The following is a 21,290-nucleotide window of genomic DNA, read 5'->3' on the forward strand; positions in this document are numbered from 1 at the left end:
TCTCTGAAGAGTGGAAAGACAAGGGGGAATAGCTGACGGGGGTCTCACGCAAGGGATGTTTTACCAAGACAAACGGAATAAATATAGCTAATTAAAGTGAAACATCAGCGTCTCCTAAGATGGTGTACAACTGTGAAAAAAATCTCCACAGGAAATTTTGATTTTCAAGCTACATAAAAATGGGATGGGGAAGGGAGGTGAAGGAGGTTGTGAGGTACTTTTGGGTTAGAAAAAGTGTTGGATCTTATATTCATTTTTAGTACTGGTGATTAAATTGAACAAATCTTTGTAAATTCTTACATTCAATTTTAGGACTGATGATTAAATTGCACAAGTCCTCATAAGTTCTTATATTCATTTTTAGGACTGATGATTAAATTGAACAAATCTTTGTATGTTCTTATATTTTTAGAAGTGATGATTACATGGAACAAATCTCTTATAGATACTTGCAGATAAAAAGTGAAACAATATACTACATTCACAAAAGTAAAAAAAAAAATAGACAAAATGACAATTTCAGAATTTAGGTGAGCAAAACTGCATAGTTCCACAGATGAGAATTTGAATATTTATTATATTTTTCTGATTCCCCCCAGCTCCCCACCAATGACGGTGTGTAAGTTTAAAACACTTATAGATTTTTCAGCAATGATCTCCAAATAAAAGGACATTAAAAAGATAGAATCTTCTTGTAAATTATGTAAGAGCTTCCTTTTTTTAAAAAAAGGAAACCAGTTTTCATGAAGTTCTGCTTACCTGGAAGACTCCACAAACCAGAAACTTCCAGAGTTCTTAATTTTTTTTCCAGCTCAGCCACCCGATTCCCAAGGATTCTGAAAAAGGGGAGAAATTAACAATGGTTTAATGAGCATCCTGTCAGCTCTCAGGGCTGTGAGGTGGCTACCTGGTAAATCCACTAGTGCCCTAACAGACAGAAAAAGTTTTAAGACTTGAGATATATGCTAAAAATGGAATATTTGTATGTACGCATGTATGTATGCATGAGTGTAAATAATACATATACTCTGTTCAAAGTACATATGAAAATAAAAAGTGACAAGTGAAAGTGTCATCAGCCTGGTCAAAGCACATAAAACGGAGCTGGTGGGCCAGCTCAGCTTGAGTCTCAGGCACATCTTGACAGAGGACACTGAAACTTTGCACTCAGCCTCAGCAGGAAGGTTGCAACCTCTTGGCTGAGCAACTGCCGTGAATCTGCTGATTGCTACTTTCTGCCCCTTCTTCCCAAACAGGAAGGTTCCTGACCAAAGCCTGCCTCCAAGAACTGTTACGACCAGTGCCTTAAAGGACAAGGCTGTCTGACACATGTTAACACCAATCACAACTTTTGGAACCGCCCCTTCCTTTTTGGTAAGCATTTTCCCTTAAATTTCCTGACAAAAAAACAGACAAAATGACAATTTCAGAATTTAGGTGAGCAAAACTGCATAGTTCCACAGATGAGAATTTGAATATTTATTATATTTTTCTGATTCCCCACCAATGACAGTGTGTAAGTTTAAAACACTTACAGATTTTTCGGCAATGATCTCCAAATAAAAGGACATTAAAAAGATAGAATCTTCTTGTAAATTATGTGAGAGCTTCCTTTTTTTAAAAAAAGGAAACCAGTTTTCATGAAGTTCTGCTTACCTGGAAGACTCCACAAACCAGAAACTTCCAGAGTTCTTAATTTTTTTTCCAGCTCAGCCACCCGATTCCCAAGGATTCTGAAAAAGGGGAGAAATTAACAATGGTTTAATGAGCATCCTGTCAGCTCTCAGGGCTGTGAGGTGGCTACCTGGTAAATCCACTAGTGCCCTAACAGAGAGAAAAAGTTTTAAGACTTGAGATATATGCTAAAAATGGAATATTTGTATGTATGCATGTATGTATGCATGAGTGTAAATAATACATATACTCTATTCAAAGTACATATGAAAATAAAAAGTGACAAGGGAAAGTGTCATCAGCCTGGTCAAAGCACATAAAACGGAGCTGGTGGGCCAGCTCAGCTTGAGTCTCAGGCACATCTTGACAGAGGACACTGAAACTTTGCACTCAGCCTCAGCAGGAAGGTTGCAACCTCTTGGCTGAGCAACTGCCGTGAATCTGCTGATTGCTACTTTCTGCCCCTTCTTCCCAAACAGGAAGGTTCCTGACCAAAGCCTGCCTCCAAGAACTGTTACGAACAGTGCCTTAAAGGACAAGGCTGTCTGACACATGTTAACAACAATCACAACTTTTGGAACCGCCCCTTCCTTTTTGGTAAGCATTTTCCCTTAAATTTCCTGACTTTCCTTTGTTTTTTGGAGCACATGTTCTAGACTTCGTGGATCTGTGTCTCCCAGGCTGCAGTCCTAACAGTTCTCAAATAAACTCTTTGTGTTTTATATCTCAACCAGGTAATTAATTTACTTTGGTTGACAAAAGTAAGGTGAATGATTAAAAAAATACCAAAATGCCATTAAAGTGAGTCCTCTCCCACATGGTAGTTGCCCTTAAAGCTAAACAATTATTCCACCATTGCCCAAGACATCTCATGGAATTTCCATGTGGGAATTGCTCATTGTTAAAGACGACAATTAATTTTGAATACTCTTAGTAGCATCGCACCTTGATTCTTTGAGTTTAGATCTTATTTTTGGAAACAACCAAATCTAATATAAATAAGATAAGTGAACATTATTAGTAATGTTGCTTTGAGTCAATAAAATAATAAGTTCTGTCTTTTTAGACCCAACATATGTCTTACAGATGTCTATATCCTTGATATCTAGCACAATGCCTGGGACATGGTAGGTATTCAATAAACATATTGATTAAATAGATTCTTTTCTTTTCTTATGACTTGTAATTGTCTATGGAAAGAATAAAAGGTAGGCATTTCAAAAGAGTTTTCAGTAATTGCAGAATCATTAGAATAATTATGCTACTTTCTAAGGTAGCCATTCTGATTCACTGTGATATACAATTTCTAGAATGTGTATTTAATAAGATCGTACTGTTTACTTGAAAGTCAAACTCTGTCTAGATGCACAGATAAACATAAATGTAGGCACACATTCCCCTCCTTCTCTCTATGCAAAATTAAATATAGTTGGGAAATGATCTGATAGTCATCTAAAATTTCAATCACTTTTCATTGGCCTGGAAATGGAAAAATCAGTTTTTATTTTATTTGGGGGCTTTTCTTGGCACTGCTGTGCTAAAATGATGTGGAAATCACCTTAATAGCAAAGTTTCAATTCCTTTCAGCAGGGTAAATCAGAACACCAGAATTATTCTCCTACCTCTCTTTATATTCCAGAGATAGCTGAACACACCCACATACATACAGAGACGTGAATACGTATATCTCTGCACGTATATATATGGCTTTGAATTCATCCTTATTTTACCTGAATTGACTTGCAGCATCTTAATTAATATTCCCTTTGAGTTCACAGAAAACTCTGGCATTAGTACACATGGTTTTCTTCATCTAGACACTTAGAGCTTTTCTTTTCTTCTTTTCCTTAAGTCTTAAAATTCTGCATAGCCTTTATCAATTACATTCAATTTTCACTCCATTTGTAGGGTCTATTTTGCTCAGCTCTCAGGGCTGTGAGGTGGCTACCTGGTAAATCCACTAGTGCCCTAACAGAGAGAAAAAGTTTTAAGACTTGAGATATATGCTAAAAATGGAATATTTGTATGTATGCATGTATGTATGCATGAGTGTAAATAATACATATACTCTATTCAAAGTACATATGAAAATAAAAAGTGACAAGGGAAAGTGTCATCAGCCTGGTCAAAGCACATAAAACGGAGCTGGTGGGCCAGCTCAGCTTGAGTCTCAGGCACATCTTGACAGAGGACACTGAAACTTTGCACTCAGCCTCAGCAGGAAGGTTGCAACCTCTTGGCTGAGCAACTGCCGTGAATCTGCTGATTGCTACTTTCTGCCCCTTCTTCCCAAACAGGAAGGTTCCTGACCAAAGCCTGCCTCCAAGAACTGTTACGAACAGTGCCTTAAAGGACAAGGCTGTCTGACACATGTTAACAACAATCACAACTTTTGGAACCGCCCCTTCCTTTTTGGTAAGCATTTTCCCTTAAATTTCCTGACTTTCCTTTGTTTTTTGGAGCACATGTTCTAGACTTCGTGGATCTGTGTCTCCCAGGCTGCAGTCCTAACAGTTCTCAAATAAACTCTTTGTGTTTTATATCTCAACCAGGTAATTAATTTACTTTGGTTGACAAAAGTAAAGTGAATGATTAAAAAAATACCAAAATGCCATTCAAGTGAGTCCTCTCCCACATGGTAGTTGCCCTTAAAGCTAAACAATTATTCCACCATTGCCCAAGACATCTCATGGAATTTCCATGTGGGAATTGCTCATTGTTAAAGACGACAATTAATTTTGAATACTCTTAGTAGCATCGCACCTTGATTCTTTGAGTTTAGATCTTATTTTTGGAAACAACCAAATCTAATATAAATAAGATAAGTGAACATTATTAGTAATGTTGCTTTGAGTCAATAAAATAATAAGTTCTGTCTTTTTAGACCCAACATATGTCTTACAGATGTCTATATCCTTGATATCTAGCACAATGCCTGGGACATGGTAGGTATTCAATAAACATATTGATTAAATAGATTCTTTTCTTTTCTTATGACTTGTAATTGTCTATGGAAAGACTAAAAGGTAGGCATTTCAAAAGAGTTTTCAGTAATTGCAGAATCATTAGAATAATTATGCTACTTTCTAAGGTAGCCATTCTGATTCACTGTGATATACAATTTCTAGAATGTGTATTTAATAAGATCGTACTGTTTACTTGAAAGTCAAACTCTGTCTAGATGCACAGATAAACATAAATGTAGGCACACATTCCCCTCCTTCTCTCTATGCAAAATTAAATATAGTTGGGAAATGATCTGATAGTCATCTAAAATTTCAATCACTTTTCATTGGCCTGGAAATGGAAAAATCAGTTTTTATTTTATTTGGGGGCTTTTCTTGGCACTGCTGTGCTAAAATGATGTGGAAATCACCTTAATAGCAAAGTTTCAATTCCTTTCAGCAGGGTAAATCAGAACACCAGAATTATTCTCCTACCTCTCTTTATATTCCAGAGATAGCTGAACACACCCACATACATACAGAGACGTGAATACGTATATCTCTGCACGTATATATATGGCTTTGAATTCATCCTTATTTTACCTGAATTGACTTGCAGCATCTTAATTAATATTCCCTTTGAGTTCACAGAAAACTCTGGCATTAGTACACATGGTTTTCTTCATCTAGACACTTAGAGCTTTTCTTTTCTTCTTTTCCTTAAGTCTTAAAATTCTGCATAGCCTTTATCAATTACATTCAATTTTCACTCCATTTGTAGGGTCTATTTTGCTTTCATGTCCCTGACCCTTCAATAGACACTATTCTTTGTAATCTCACTTTCAATATTTTGCTCAGACCTTCTGATCCAAGCTCCCTTTTCACCGGCTGATGGGTTTGAGATGCAATCACAGCAGTGTTCAAGTTGATGCCTGTTTCTTAACGAGATCAGATCATCTGTATGTGGCAGCCTCTTGGAAACAAAAGATAAGGCTTAACTCTTCTGTGGATGCTGAGAGATGCCGTCTGGGCGACATTTGAAGGTGTGGTGAAGAGACATTTGGTTATATTTTTTTCTGATGTTCCTTTATAACACAGCCATTTCTCTCAGAAATGGAATGAAGTGAATTTGCTGGTGTCACCGACAATCTACTTTCAGGGCCCCTGCCTAAGCTTGTCAGCGGTAGCTGCTTTCTTCTTTGGCCTGACACTTAATGGTATCTGATGCAGGCCTGGAGGTAGTAAGATGGACCCAAATAGAAGTTGTGGAAATAGTAATAATAACAATAGCAACTGCACTACCTTTAACACAAACAGCCAACTAATCTTTCCTGAGTCCTTAGTAGGAGTCAGAGGCCATGCTGAACACCTACCTATCTTGCGTTATATGTCATCTAATTTGACAAAAACTCTGTGGTGTGCATTGCATTATTATTATCTTCCTTTTACACATGCGGACCCTAAGGAACAGAGAGGTAAAGCAACTTGCCCAAGGATGCACAATCCATCTCAAAGCTCTGTCTTTTCCAGACCCTCAGCAATCACATCATCTGCACTCTACTCTTCCCATTAGGAAACAGAGGCACAAAAGTTAGTTAACTTGACCAAAATCACACGCAGGACACAGTTGGAGGTGAGTCTGGATTTGAACCTAGGCCTCCCTTTGCCTTCGAAGTGCATGCTCTTAACCAATACCTCATAACACTTCAAAACAAGCCTTACCATATTCTTTTTCATACCCACAGCAAGTACTGAATAAAAACTGTTCATATTGAAATATGGATGCAAGCCATAGGTGACTTGCAAAATATAACCCAAGATGCTTTGAATGACAAAGAGGGACCTCCTGGTTGGCTTCACAATGAAAGAACATAGCAGGGTGCCCACTGAACCTGGTATGATGCAGCCCGAGGAGAGAAGGGCTGTTTGAGTTTCAATAGCTGGCAGCACTTCAGATGCAGCATCTTCAGATGTAGAAACAGAGTCCATTCATTCTAGTTTGACCAACCCAACAAACAATTCCTGAGACCCAACTCTGTAAAGCACATGCTACAGGCTATAGGGGATACGACGGAGAGCAGACCCTGCCCCTGTACTCCAGGGACTAAAAGTCTTGTGAGAGACAGATAGACAGACAGATGCTACATGTAAACACACACACACACACACACATACACAGTGTTATGGGTCAAATGTGCCCCCCAAAAGTTCATGTGTTGGAAACTTGATCTCCACTGTAACAGTGTTAAGAGGGTGGGAAATACATTTATGGTATTTGAAAGGACAGGCCTTTGGGAGGTGATTGGATTGTGAGGACTGTGCCTTCACAAATGGATTAATCCATTCATGGAGTAATGGGTTGTCATGGGTGTGGACTGGTGACTTTATAAGAAGAGCAAATGAGCATGTTAAAGAGCTCTGCCATTCCCATCATGTGACACCCTGTGCTGCTGTAGAGAATCACCACCAGGAAGGCCCTCACCACATGTGTTCCATGGAATTCCCAGCCTCCCAAGCTGTAAGAAATAAATTCCATTTTCTTATAAATTACCCATTTTCAGGTATTCTGTTATAAGAAGGCTTCAATAACAGCTGACATTTACTAATCTATACCAGGGATGCATGCACACTCCCCTAGTGTCTTGCACCAACTGATGAGGCAGCTCTTACTCGCTTTATTTTGTAGCTCAGGGTTACACAGCTGGTAAGCAGAGGGGCCAGACAAAACCCAAGCCAGAAAATACACAAGTACTTCAGCTGAGCTAAGTGGAAGTTGAATCCAGAAAGACCGGTAGGGACTCAGATCATGAAGAATCTTGTTGTCACACTGAGAATGTTCAGACGTTTATACATCGGCAATGCGGAAATAGCGATGGGTTTTAAGCAGGGAAACAAGCATAACGAAGTTTAGGAAGGCCAGCCACCTCTCCCCCGCCCCCCCAAAAAGAAAGAAATTTAGGAAAAGTATTCTTGATATAGAGTTGAGAATGTACTGGAAGGAGTATCAGTAGAAGCAGAAAGGCCAGTTAGAAGGGTAGCGTCTGGGTGGGATGACATGACCCAGCCAAGCCAGTGGGGAGGCAGGGAAGCCACAGGACTGGGACAACAGTGAAGAGGTAGATGAGGATTTGAGGGGCCAAGGAGATTTCCATGGAGACATGATGGATATATGGACGAAGGCAGAGGTGGGAGTAGAGGCTGGGGGAATGGATCCACTCCCCAACAGTGTGTGCAGGCAGAAGAACAGGGGACTGGAAAACCTCCTGAAGAAGGTGAGAAAGGCCTGGGGAAGAACAGTTGAATGGGGAAGAGGACAGCCGGGGCGGGGGCGGGGGGGGGGCTTAGGAGCCAAGAGCAGAGAGAGTTCTGGCTGGAAAGTGGTGGTCGGTACTGTCTTACTCTAGAACATGGTCATGCAGGGTGGATGCTGAGAACAGACCACTTAGAAGACATACCTGACCCCTGAGAGAGATGCTTCAGGACAATGGAAGGCATGAAATCCAGAATCCAAGTGACAGGGCTGAGACAAGAGCGGACTATCGGAAAGGTGGATAGAGATGACTTCACGTAGTTTAGCAGGGGCTAGAAGGAGATGACTGGAGCAGCTGCTTGAGGCATAAACAGGCTCGAGAGAGAATTTTTTTTTTTTTTTTTTTTCATTTTGGTAGGATAGAGATTTTTAAATAAAGTTTTTTATTTAGTTACAGGTTGTTTTAGGAAACAAAATATTTCAGCATATGTCAACCTAGTAGTCTAGGAAAATCTTCAAGATGCCAGGCCTCCAGACATACTTCCCAGCAGTGGTTTCAGATAATAACGACACCATGGAGGGTGGGATTAGGAATCTGCAGACAGAACTAACTCAGGAACTGGCCACTACAGGGCTTGCTCTCTGGACCACACAGAAATACTTCCCAGCAGTGGTTTCAGATAATAACGACACCATGGAGGGTGGGATTAGGAATGTGCAGACAGAACTAACTCAGGAACTGGCCACTACAGGGCTTGCTCTCTGGACCACACAGAAAGCAGAATACCTGCGTGAGGACCCTTGAGGAAAGCTCAGCCTTGCAGGAGAGCAGGTGGCTGTGGCTTCTACACAACCTGGAGATACCCCTGCGCCTACACCCCCCCAACCCCGCCATGTGGTCTTCTTTTGAATCTCTGCTCTGATCTGTGACACCCTCTCACTGCCACCCAAGATCCTGAATTTCTAAGCTCTTTTACCATTGGCCAGGGGAGGGGAAGAGGACAAGTTTTAGGCATAGCAGGAAGAGTAGCAAAAGGCCACTATGTCCTCATATATTAATGACCACCACCAATCACCACTGAGAAGGCGAAGGGCTTGTTGGGAGGACTGGAGAACTAAACGTGGTGTTCAGTGAAACAGCACTGTATCAACTGCCTCTTCCATTAACACTTCGCGGCCAGTTTATAAGATAAATGAACTTCATCCCTTCTTTAGTGATAACCAGACAACTGCCAACTCTTTGGCAAGAAGTATTTCAAGCAAACCGCCTATTAACTGAATATCACTCAAAATGTAACGTCCTAGGGTCATTCATCAGTTTTTCAAGATGGCTCCTATTGGACCCTCTCAAGGGCGGCTGCGGAGGTAACTGTCAGGCAGTGGGAAACCAGCAGGGGGCGCACACGCTTGCAAGAAAGGAACACCTTTATCCCTATTTGTAATGCTCCACCTAAACGAAGCTATTGTATTATTTCAGTTACAAAAGGCTAAGTCATGGGCATAACAGCAAGCAGACCAAATTCACATTCTACTCTTAGCTCTCACTCCATTTATTGTATAATTAGTTTCTTTACTTGCCCCCACATAAAACATTATTGAAAGTATGAAACTTATAAGAATTAAAAATGGCACATTAGGTACCTTATGTACTGATATCAAGCAATCTCCAAGATTTTTTGTTATAGGGGGAAAAATCAAGGTGCAGAATAATGAGAAAAACAAAACATCTTTTCTTTGGTGAATCCTAGCTACCTTTTGCAAATAAATAAAATAATATATCTATATAAATATATGAGCATTTATATCTATATATAAATGTATTATGCATTTGTTTATATATGCATCTTCTCAAAGGATACATGAGAAATGAGGAATGGTAGTTTATTCCAGGAAGGAGATTTGGGTAGCCAAGAGTAGTTTGGAGATACGCTGTTGTTTAACCTTTTAAAATTTGAATGATGGGATGGTTCAAAAATTATTTAAAAGTAGTTAAACATGAAAAGGTGCATTAAAACAAAAGCAAACAGGGCCAAATGAAAACATCTGTCTTTCACCATAGAGGGAGCTAACGCTTTGAACGTGGGAATGTATGTGTTTGCAGTGGGTATGGTTAGGATCACGGTAGGACATCAGTCTGCCAGAAGAGGTTGAGTGGTCTGCAGAAAGTCAGGTTGTAGAGACGGACTGAGGCAGGCAGCAGGCTGCTGTGCAGTGAGTCCTGGGACGTGCTCATACTAGAGTTGCCAGGGGGGTGTGGGGCAGGGGAGGTGGGGCTGGGGTCTGAGGATGGAGCGGTGGGAGGGTCTTTCCAAGAAAGAGTTGATGGTCCAAGGGGAAGAAAGCAGAAGGGGCAGGTAGGAGAGAAACCCTGAAGGCCCACGGCAAGCACTCAAGAAATGTACATTGAATGAATGAATACAGGAAAACTGAAGGTGAACAACCATGTGGATGTGAGTATTAAAGGAACAGGAACAGAGGGTTAGGAGATGATTCACTCATCCATTCACCACGTCACCCTGAGTGCCCACTGCATGCAACACTGTCCTGAGCACTGGGAGGGGACAGTGACTGAAATGGACACCTGTTCTGGCCCTGGGACAGCTTAAACCTGAGTGATGTGGAGATTTGTTGAACCTGGGCATTAGGATGGAGGGCAGAGCACATTAAATATTCTTCAAATCATGCTTTAAATCGTTGGATAATATTCCGTCTTAAAGATGCGCAATAATTCAAATCATTCTCCAACTGAAAGACATTTGGGTTGTTGCCATCTTTTCCACTCTTATAAATGAATGCATAGTGAACAACCTCATATACAGTCTCCACAGTGTCATTCTGATTTCTTTCTTTAGGATAAATTCCTAGAGAAGCAGGTCATCTGAGTCAAAGGACACAAACATTTTCAAGTATCTTAAAATATACTAAGGAATGGACTCTGGACCTGTTCCATTTGAGGAGCCGAAAGGATATTGTGAGAAACTATCAACATTGCAGTTGGAAATATGGGTCTTACTCTTGAAGGGATGGAGGGGACAAGAGGTCTAAGAAGAGTCTGCAAAGAATGAAAGGCAAAGACAGTGACAGGAAATGAGGTGCCCCCCAACCCCCGCCACCCTTCCACAGGGTAAGAAGAGCATAAGGCAGAGAGAAGTAGGCCTGGGGTGGAGGGGATGGGGGAGGAGGAGAGAGAAGGGGAGGAGACAGCAAAGAAAGTTTGAGTTTCCATCTTGAAACCCATCTTCCTTGGGTTTCAAGATGAAAATTTGGATGTAGAAAAATTATATAAGAAAAAGACTCAAAGGTGGAGTTTGGGGACACTGGTGACCTTCAAAGAAATATTAAAGTAGAAAAAAAGAGGACTTGGAGATATTGAAGCCAAGGTTATCTTTCCTTCCTGTGCATGGACTCACCTGGGTTTACTAAAATCCAGAACCCTGACCTTCCCTCCCGCAAATCCCCCAAATCTGCATTTCTAAACAAGTGCCCCCCAATGTAATTCTACCATAGGTGACCCCCCGGCACACACTTTGGCAGGGTGGCTGTTGAGGAAGGGGAGGTAGCCTTCTTGATGAAGAGTCCAGGTGAGCGGGATTCCCGGGAAGGCTGCAGTGTGGAGGAAAGGCTTGGGGGGTTCAGGGGAAAGAAGCAGAAGCCGGGGTGGGGGGGTAGGAAGTTGAAGAAGGTGAGAAAGGAGGTTCCAGGGGAGCAATGCCCCAGAGAGGAAAGCAGGTGTGGCTGTGGGTTTCCTAGAGATGCGGGCGGGTTGCAGGGAGATGCTGGTTTCAGGGCAGCAGCAAGCTGAGGAGCTCTGCAGGAGAAGCCCTGTTTCCTCAGGGAACGAGGAGCTGAAGTCACCTGCTGAGAACAGGTCAGGGGTTTAGAGAACTGAGAAGGTTTGAAAGAGCCCTGGTGAGGTGCCTTGTAGGGGACAGAAGGACAAAGTGGGCTCCCTGAAGACACTACGTGTGGCAGAAGATTCTGCCTGCATGAAACAAACCTTATGCTGATTCTGCAGAGATTCCTCTTCCTCCCCTGAGGAGTATCTGCATTTCACCATCTGGCTGCTTCATTCCTTGGTTAAAATTTCATTTTTTGAGTATGTTTAAAGCTTTTCCTGCCAATAAATTACCCTTGTCATCCCTTTGAGATTGCCTGGCCTCTCTTTACTGCTCTCTGCTTTCTTCCACATACATCTTAATTTCTTGTGTGATCTTCCTTTGCTCCGTCTTCTCTTTTTTCTATCTTATTTTTGCAGTACTTTTAATCATCTTCCAGTCGCCTCTCTCCTCGTGCCGCTGCCTTCTGCAGACCCCCAGTCCCCTGACCCCTCCCTTCTCACTTGAGGCCTAGATTTTCAGCCCCTCCTCAGCTCTTCCACCTTTCATTTTGGTTCTGGTTGTACGTATTGTAAGCAGGACCTGCTACATAATTTGCAGGACCCAGTGCAAAATAAAAATGCAGGGTCCCCTTGCAAAACAATTATTAGGAATTTCAAGACGGTAACAGCAGAGCATCAGAACAAGTGTAGGGCCTTTCTGGGCACGGTTGCATGTCCACAAAGCTGGCCTCCGGTGTTGATTTTTGTTGCTTTAATTTATTGTTTATTCAACATTCTCTGAACACTTTCAATTTTGCTTCTGTCATCTCTGCTACTTCAAACTATTTTAACTTGCTTGATTTTATACAACATAACCAACATGCTATAAAAACCACATAAGACATTCTGTTTTAATGATTGTTCCTTTTCATCATCTTTTTTGCTGACCTGGAAGAGTGACGTGAGACTCCCTTCTAGGCTCAGCTGTCTGGAGAAGTTGATGCTTGGGTGATTCCTGCCTTCCAGAGCCCCCCAAAGTCACACTGTGAGGTTCAAAAGGCACTGAGGCAGTTTCTCTGCTAAAGAAAGACCTGGAGGAGAGGTAGGTTAAGTCACCCAGGCGATTATACTATGGAACTTGACCACGACACATGCATTACTCATTGTGTGGCTCAGAGGTAAGCATTCAGTGAGGGATGACCTGTATTACTTCCTTTACTCCGGTGGAAAGCCAAGATGCTAACAGAAAGCAGAAGCACATTTCTAGTTTCATAAGTTTCCTTCCAGACTGGAGGGGTCTCACCTCTCTCCCCTAAGCCTTTTCCCACTTCTCTCTTGCCCACCCCCAACCAAAGAGTTCAGCCACCTACTTGTTGGTTTGCCTCTGGTGCTGAATGACCATGTTTTTCTCATGGATCGTCTCCAACAGGGCTGTTGCTAGAGATTTCAGGTCAGAAATGGACTGGGGAGTAGCTGGGAGACTGCATCCGTGATCCTCAGACAGCAAATCCTGAACTAGGTAGGACATAAAATTTATGTCTCAGTTGTAAATAACATAGGAATGCTGGAATGCAAACCAATTCCAATCCTTTCTGGAAAATGATATGCTCCCAACTTCTAAATGCTACTTACTACCTGTACACTGTATTGAGGGTCCACCTCAAGTGTCAAAAGTAAAGCAAAATAAAATCCAGTGTGAGGGTTAAACAGAAAGGAGAAAGTCCTCATGGACTTTTATCAGCAATTTTTAAGAGGATAATAATATTTGCATTTGTCCAGTGTTTTAAACACTTTCATACTAACTCAATGAGACTTAAAACTGAAAAAAACAAAAAACAAAAAACTGGTAAATATTATTTATTTCTATTTCATGGACAGGAAAGCAAGGCACAGATGGATTTAAAATGTTGGCTGATGGTCACACAGCTATGCAAATGACAGTGACTCCCATCCCTGAGCTCCTTGCTTTATATCAGTTTCCCATAGTGTGATACCCAGGCAGGTGGCAAGATAATTCAGAAGATTATTTAAAACACAAAATGTTTTATATTTTAATAGCTATGTATTTATTTGAAAGTATAGAAAAGAATATAAATGGCATAACAAACATAGGTGCTACTATTTAGGACAAGGCTAAGTAAAATGAATCACTTTAAAATTGATTTAAAGAAAAATATTAAGCAAATAATAGTATAGGTTGTACAAACATAAGGAAAAAAATTATATAGCAGACTGCAACTGTCTAAATGTTGGGAAAGAGCATATTACACAAAGGATAGCTGTTCCTTGAGCTTGTTATTCTACAAACCACCAAATCACATTCATTGCCAAATTCATAATGAAGCCAAACAACATACAGAGTTCAGCGTAATTGTAGGATTCAGACCTACATGAAGTTGACCATCTCCTATGCATACCCTGCCCTGGATGAGTCTCTGTTGACAAATCTCCAGTCATCTACGAATGGCTTGGATAGAAAAAACTAAGTTTTTGTCCAGCTTCAAAAGTGTCTACTTAAAAAAAATCATTTCTGATTTGCCACTATGTCACTTATAAATATATTAAGAAATATTCCAGGTGTGGGATGACTAGCTTAGCACACAGTAGGATTCTCACTTCCTTTATTCCAAATATCATACTTCTGTTAATATAAGATTTCATTAGCTTCTTTAGCAATAAAACACCATCATGAATGAAAGAGAATACTGTCTATTAAAACCTCTATGACTTTTTCATGTGATGCTGCTAAAACTTTGCTCCCCCATTTATGTTTGGTTGTAAGCAGGACCTGGACTCACCTGGGTTTACTAAATTGCTTAAATTGCTCTCAGAAGCCCCCCGCCACATCCCCAGCATGGGCTCGATCTCCATGCAGAACTTCAGCTTCTTCTACTGTCTTTGCTACTCTAGGGTCATTCAGACGCTCCTGCATATGTGTCTCTTCTGACTCTGAAGGTCTGTTCTGCAAATCTGGTTTGGATTTTTTAAATGCATTTTTCACTCCCATTACAAAAGTAATGCATGATTTTAGAAAGGTAGATAAACTTAAAAAAAGACAATAACCTCTGGTATTCCTACCAGGCAGAAAAAAGAAGCAGCATAAATCTCTCACTGTAGATCCTTGAATACCATTTCCTATATGACTATATGTAGATATACAAACTCACACAATATATTTTCTTCAAAAATGGGAAGAAGCCCTGCTTTTTTCATTTAACAATATTCCCAGTCATTAACATCCCCTAAAACATAAAATTTAATGGCTGCTTTAGTAGTCTATGTATTATATAATAATTTATTTAACTACTGCTGGACATTTATGTTGTTTCCAATGTTTTTAAAATGATAACTAGAATACAAAGAACTTTCTTGTAGCAAAATGTTTGCATATGTCTATAACTATCTCTCACTGGTTCAAAGGGGGTGGGTCTAAGGCTTTTTATAACAGGCTGCCATAGATTCATAGATTTTGCTTACCAATGCCAATAGATCACTGGTGCTATGCTTTTCATAATAGGTTCTCTAGAAAGGCTGTGACAGATTTATAGTGCCACCACAGTGCTTGAGTGTGGTTGGCATTCCCCAAGTCAATGGTAACACTGAAATCAACATTCAAAGACGGTTTGCTATAAAAGATATCCAGAAATAAACGTAGATGAGCTACTTCACATTTTTATAGAATATTGTAGTTTTCTTTTTAAAAACAATTCTAGGGTGTTCTTTTCTAGTTGAATGGAAGAAAGAAGTTGCTTAGGAAAGAGCCTTGGTTGTTAGGTAGTCTGGAGACTCAGCACTGTTTTTTAAAAGCCACTCTGGCTCTGATTAAGACTGTCTCATGATGGTTGCTGGTCTATACCAGCAACTGGCAAAAAATGGGCCAGTGGAGCACGTTGAACGTGAGGCTTCTGTTTAGACCTGAATTCTGAATATTAAGTGTCAGAAACTAGCTCTCTGCTATATATTCCCCTGGACTATTTCTGGAAGATCATTATTTTTTATCAGAGTCAACAAGGAGGAGGAACAAATTGCAATCAATAAAAACTTCTTTGAAAAAGGCACATGTTCCCTGATAAAATGATTTCAGCAGCTATGGGACTTTTCTATTCTGATCGCACTGGCCAGGGAAAGGAGAAACTCAAGGAGGCTGAAACACACTCTTGGAGATGCTAAACTAGTGACTAGGGAAGAGAAAACATTCTTGAAGAGGTAGCACAGTGTAAGGGAATACACCCATATAGGATCCAGTCATTAGAAAAACTTCGAATGCAGCCATTCTCAAAGTGGGGTTCCCGAACCAGTGTCAGCATCACCTGGGGAACTTTTTAGACATACATATTTTCCCACCCTCCACCCCCCAACCTATTGAATCAGAAACTCTGGGGTGGGGCCCAATAATCCATATTTCAACAAGCCCTCCAGGTAATTCTGATGCAAGTGGAAGTTTGGGAACCACAGTTCTGAGGATCACCTTTGCTCCCAATCCACAAAGCCAGCAGCTTGGATAAGATGCAGACTCACAATGCTAGCATTTTACGCTTGTAAGTGGTCCCTCCTGGAGCAAAAATCCTACCTTGCTTTGCAGATAGGACTCCAGTCAGAGCACTGCTGCTGGATTTACCTTGGCCCTTTGAGTTTTTCCGTCTCTCGAGAGCATTCTAAAGCAGAATTGGGAGAAAATAAAAACCTGTCAGAAAAGCCAATAATGGAAAAATACCCAGTTTATAGTAGAGGCATTCTCCCAACAGCATACAAGAACCCTTTGAAAATTCCAAATGCTGGCCTAAAGTTTACAATTCCGAGTCCCTGTCAAAGAGGTGGGATTTTAATGAACTTGGTAAAGAGTTTTTTAAAAAGTTGTTGCATGGCAGAAAGACAGCAATTATAGTCCCCTGTATACAAGAGGCACTTAATGCATGTTTGTTAAATTAAATCAAATCTGAAGCAGCAATGTAGTCTAATGTGCGAAGTCCCTACTTATGGAAACCCTTTCTGAAAAGATACGCGATGGAGACTAGGTTTACTTTCATGCACCAATGGTGGTATCTGGAAGGATTTTGTGCCTGGACTGGAAAGAGAGCCATGATAGACTAGTCATGTCTGCTGTGGACACAAGATTAAGGAAGTGCATCTGTGCCACCCAATGTCATTTCTAGAACAGACTCTGACATTAAAATTGATATGTAGTGTATGCCAGTGTTTGGCACAAAGAATTGAATAAATTACAATGAATGCATGCACACATTTTCTAAAATAAGGTATTAAAAGCTTTATTCTTCTTTGGTTGCATGTGTAGATGTAGACTGGTATGCACAGAATGGAACAGCATGAAGACTTCTGAGAAAAAAAGCAACGCCAGAAGCCATGAAAATGAGAAGCCTCTCCCAAGCATCTAGACGGCTGTAAAACTTCACCCTCAGGAAGTGAAATCAATCTATTTTCAAAGCAGAGAAACCCGGGAGATTTTTCTAATTATAACACTTACAACTAACATCTGCAGAAATAGATATTATCAAACTAACGGTGCTGGAATTAGACTAAATAACAGTGGGGAGAATTTAAACACTCTGTCCTTTCAGTGTGACGTGAACATTATCGTTCAGATTGTGATTTCCCAATCTTTGTTTCTTCATCACTTGGAAACCATTTTCTTATGGATGATTATGAGACAAATAGCATCTGATGACTGAACATTTTATAGAAAAAATGGATAAGAAACCTAATTTCATACGGACCAAAGCTGTAGGGGAGACAAGTGCAGATTCTGGTGCTCTCAGTGTGCCCTGTCCAGATGAACAGCCACAGAACGAGGGCTTGCAAAAACTGCTTTGGTTTTGTTTACTGTTTGCGGTTTTAATTTTTACCAGTTGCCCCTGTTAAAACTCTTACTGGACTCCATATGGGAGGGCAAGCAAGTACTAAAATATCTCTGGCACATAAAAGAAAATTGAACTAGAATGACATTTAGATGCACAATACTGAATCGCCATCATCGTTGTCATGACTTCGCTACCTTGTACTTGGCAATGTTCGATTTCAAGAGGTTGGCCTCCTCATGGAGTTGCTTTAACCTCTCCTGAAGGTACCTGGAAAAGAATATACACAATGAGGAAGTGTTTATGGGCAAAGTAAAAAATATACACTAAAGTACAAGAGGAAAAAATGAAAACTGCATGCTGGAAGAGCCATCTTTTACACAGAACACCTCTCCTGCTCATCACAGACAGGAGGAGGAGAAAAATGTGCTTCACTGTGACCTTTTCTTAAGTGGATGTGATCAAGGTCAAATGCATGCTGGAAGAGCCATCTTTTACACAGAACACCTCTCCTGCTCATCACAGACCGGAGGAGGAGAAAAATGTGCTTCACTGTGACCTTTTCTTAAGTGGATGTGATCAAGGTCAAACATGCCCAAATCACAGACACCCCATTTTAAAACAGCCCTGGCAGAGATCCTCTAAGGGATATCAACACAGTTTTCACATAATTCTCATTAAGATGATTCCACTGGGAAGTAAGGCAGGAAGAGATGACACCAGACATAACATTAAGTTAGACATACACATACTGAAATTTGCCTCGGGGAAAAGAAACAGCTAAGGGAATTTCTCAATTTATTTTCTTCTTCTTTTCCTACTCCTTGATAGCAATAACAAACAGCTCTCACTGGTTCCTTACCAGGGAGGGTGTGGGGAAAGAGAGAAAGGGCTATGTATGTGGCTATGTGGGTGTATAGTGCTTCTTTTTTTACTTTTACAACTTATACAGGACATTGATATCATCATTGGGGGGTTGTGACTTTCTTTTCACTTGTAAGACAATTTTCTCAAATGTAAACAGGGCTGCAAATAACTTCCAGCCTGCAGGCCTGCCGAGAGCCACATTCCTCCTGAGTGCAGGCCTGGGCCTGGCCACTTGCCTGTTCTCCATGCACAGTGCATCCACGTCAATGATACGGTTCTCATGCCCGCCCAGGATATGGTTTAGCTCCTGGTTCAGCCTCTCCACTTTGTCCTGGTAGGAAGACCGTTCTTCTTTCACATCCTGAAGCTCATCCGCAGAAGCCTGCAGGTCATGCTCCAAAGACTCAATCTGAAACCAGAAGAAGTGCCCTTACTCAAGATGTTCTTCAGACTCTGGCTTTATGGCCAGAGATGGAGCCTTCCGCTTGGTTGACTGACTTTTAGAGAGCTTATTGATGCCACCCGCATGCTATAAAACCATAAACACCACATGCTGGGATACAATAAAAGCTAAAAGCAAGGGGATGACTTCCTGCCAGATACTTATTATATCTCAGACAGGAGAGGTGCAGCAGTTGGGAAGACCAGAACCGAGCCCTGCCCTTCTGCAGCACGCCCTACGGCCAGAGGCTCGGAGAGGGCAAATCCAGACATTGGAATGGCTGCTAGTGTCTTACAAATACATAATTTTTCAAATTTACTCTAGACCCAGAAATCTTGTTCTGCTCTTCAAAACCAATTAACAAGAGGAGAAAAAGGAAATGTAGGCTCTCTCAGCTGTTCCCTAACTAGGGCTCTGTACAGGTTGAGATTCTGCCTAAGAAGCACAGCTCAGCATTTTAGCAGAAACTTCCAAATTAAGGCCAGTTTGTCACATTTTCTTCCCTCCCTGCCTATTCTGGATAGGGGGAAAGTTTTTTTGTTGTGTTCAGAACAATGGCACCCAATGGAAGGGGAGCAGACCTGCTGGAAGCCAGAGACCCAAGAGTCAGCTTAGGAATAGAGAGCAGTACCAAGGAAGGAAAAGCATCCATGTGCATCCTCCTTCCCCCTGTGACTCGCAGCCCTGGCATCCCGTACTCTGAGAAACACAGGGCACAGTCTACTCTTCTTGCATTGTGTCCAGCTGTGCAAACACAACCCCACTCTTAGCAGATGTTAGCAATAACCTGCTCCTTAGCTCTCTCCAGCTGCTCGACCAAATCTTCACGCTCATGGGCTGCAAAGTGCCGCACACCGATTTCTTCATCTCCAAGCCTTTGTTTGGCAATTGTCATCCTCAAGAGCTGCGTTTTCAATTAGCAGAAAAAGAGAGAGAGAGAATGAATAAATCTAATTTAAAAACCAAGGACATTAGGCAGGAACTTTTGGAAGATAAGATTCTTTCAAGAAATACTGGGGAAAGCATAAGAGAAAGAAATTACTTGCCAATATCATACATTTAAAAAAAAATAAAATATATTGTCGACTGTATTTTGTGCAAACAAGCACACACACACGTGTGTGCACAGACGGTATAGGCTAATGGGAATACAGGCCTGGGCACATGAAGGTAGATGCCCAGTAGAGCACTAGCATAGTGAGAAAACAAACTCTGGGTCTCATTTAAACTTAGCAAAGATTCAAAAATGGTAACAGTGTTAAGAAGGATTGCTGAGATGGGCACACTCCCACACTCTTAACAATTAGGCGATGCTATCAAGAGCCTTAAAAACCCTACCCAATGACCTAGCAACTCTACTTCTGACAATCTGGGCTAAGAATAATCCCAGACATTGACTAACTTGAGGGGAAAAAAAGTAGATTGCACTGTTATATAGAGAAAGAAAACTAGAAACAATGTCTAACCATAGTGGAATGGTTAGCAAACTACAGTGCAACCCATCAATGGGCTAATTTGCAGCTATGTGAAATGAGGATTGTGTGAACCAGGTAACACCATGGAACGTATTATGATGCCAGGTTGAGAGGGGAAAAAAAGAATACTAACTCTTCTATGCAGCATGATTAAAATTATACCAAGAACTTGTGCACAAAAGAAAAAATGACCAAATATGCCAACATGTTAAGATGTGTATGTTTAAGTAGTAGTGAGACTGTGCATGCTATCTACTCTTTGTTTTCTAACTTTTAAGATAGGTATGCACAAATTTCATGATATACCTTTATCTATAGGTTTTTAAATCCCTAGGAATAAAATTCCAGTCTTCAAAAATGTGAATTTTCACAGGATCCCTGCAGAACCCAAAGCTTGCTCAGACTCTAGAGCCAAGCCCCACCTGCAGTTCCGAACCTTCTAGGTCGGGCCAGAATGAAAACTATGTGAGAAGCCCAAGATCCGATGGTCCCTGAATGTCCCCCACCTGTCCATCACAGTGCCAAACCAGCTGCCATTGAAGAGTGACTTTTTAAAGTTACAGCACTGCTTCCTGATGCTTCTTCTAAAGAGGTTTTAAGCCTGAATCCACACCTCCATGTAGGGTGTACATACATGGGTTTCATACATGGATGAGGTCCTAGGGACAGTTTTTCACTGTCACACAGATCTGACCCAGCTAGGGGTGCCTACTGAGGGCCTGTTCTTCCTCATTCCCATGTGAATCTTACAGGCTTAGTTGCCAGTAGAGAAAATGGCTTATGTTTCAAGATCTCTGAAGGATTAAGGGGCAGGTGGGAGATAGAAAGTTAATTTAAGCCAAGGTAGAATATTAACTAAATTTAAGTAATAAATAACAGTCAGGAATCTTGAAAGAAATGAAGACTAAAGAAAAGTAAAGAATGTTTTCAAATGACACTTATTTTAAGTCCTTATATAAAAACTACTCAGTTGGATTCCACAAATATTTATTGTGTACCTACCATGA

General features: G+C 41.0%; 1 protein-coding gene across 1 annotated transcript in view; it reads right to left on the reverse strand.

Annotated features, from left to right (window-relative positions):
• CCDC149 (coiled-coil domain containing 149) overlaps positions 1-21,290 on the reverse strand; it is a 48,540-nt gene that overhangs the window by 17,000 nt on the left and 10,250 nt on the right. Inside the window, exons 2-7 of the mRNA XM_008593619.1 lie at positions 19,596-19,712; positions 18,603-18,775; positions 17,697-17,769; positions 16,257-16,341; positions 13,057-13,201; positions 1,657-1,733 (exon numbers count right to left, since the gene is read on the reverse strand). Coding sequence (XP_008591841.1) covers positions 1,657-1,733; positions 13,057-13,201; positions 16,257-16,341; positions 17,697-17,769; positions 18,603-18,775; positions 19,596-19,703 — 661 coding nt within the window. The 5' untranslated portion in view covers positions 19,704-19,712. The remainder of the gene's footprint in view (positions 1-1,656; positions 1,734-13,056; positions 13,202-16,256; positions 16,342-17,696; positions 17,770-18,602; positions 18,776-19,595; positions 19,713-21,290) is intronic.

Source organism: Galeopterus variegatus, unplaced genomic scaffold (assembly GCF_000696425.1).
Source record: "Galeopterus variegatus unplaced genomic scaffold, G_variegatus-3.0.2 Scaffold9408, whole genome shotgun sequence".
Classification (NCBI taxonomy): Eukaryota; Metazoa; Chordata; class Mammalia; order Dermoptera; family Cynocephalidae; genus Galeopterus; species Galeopterus variegatus.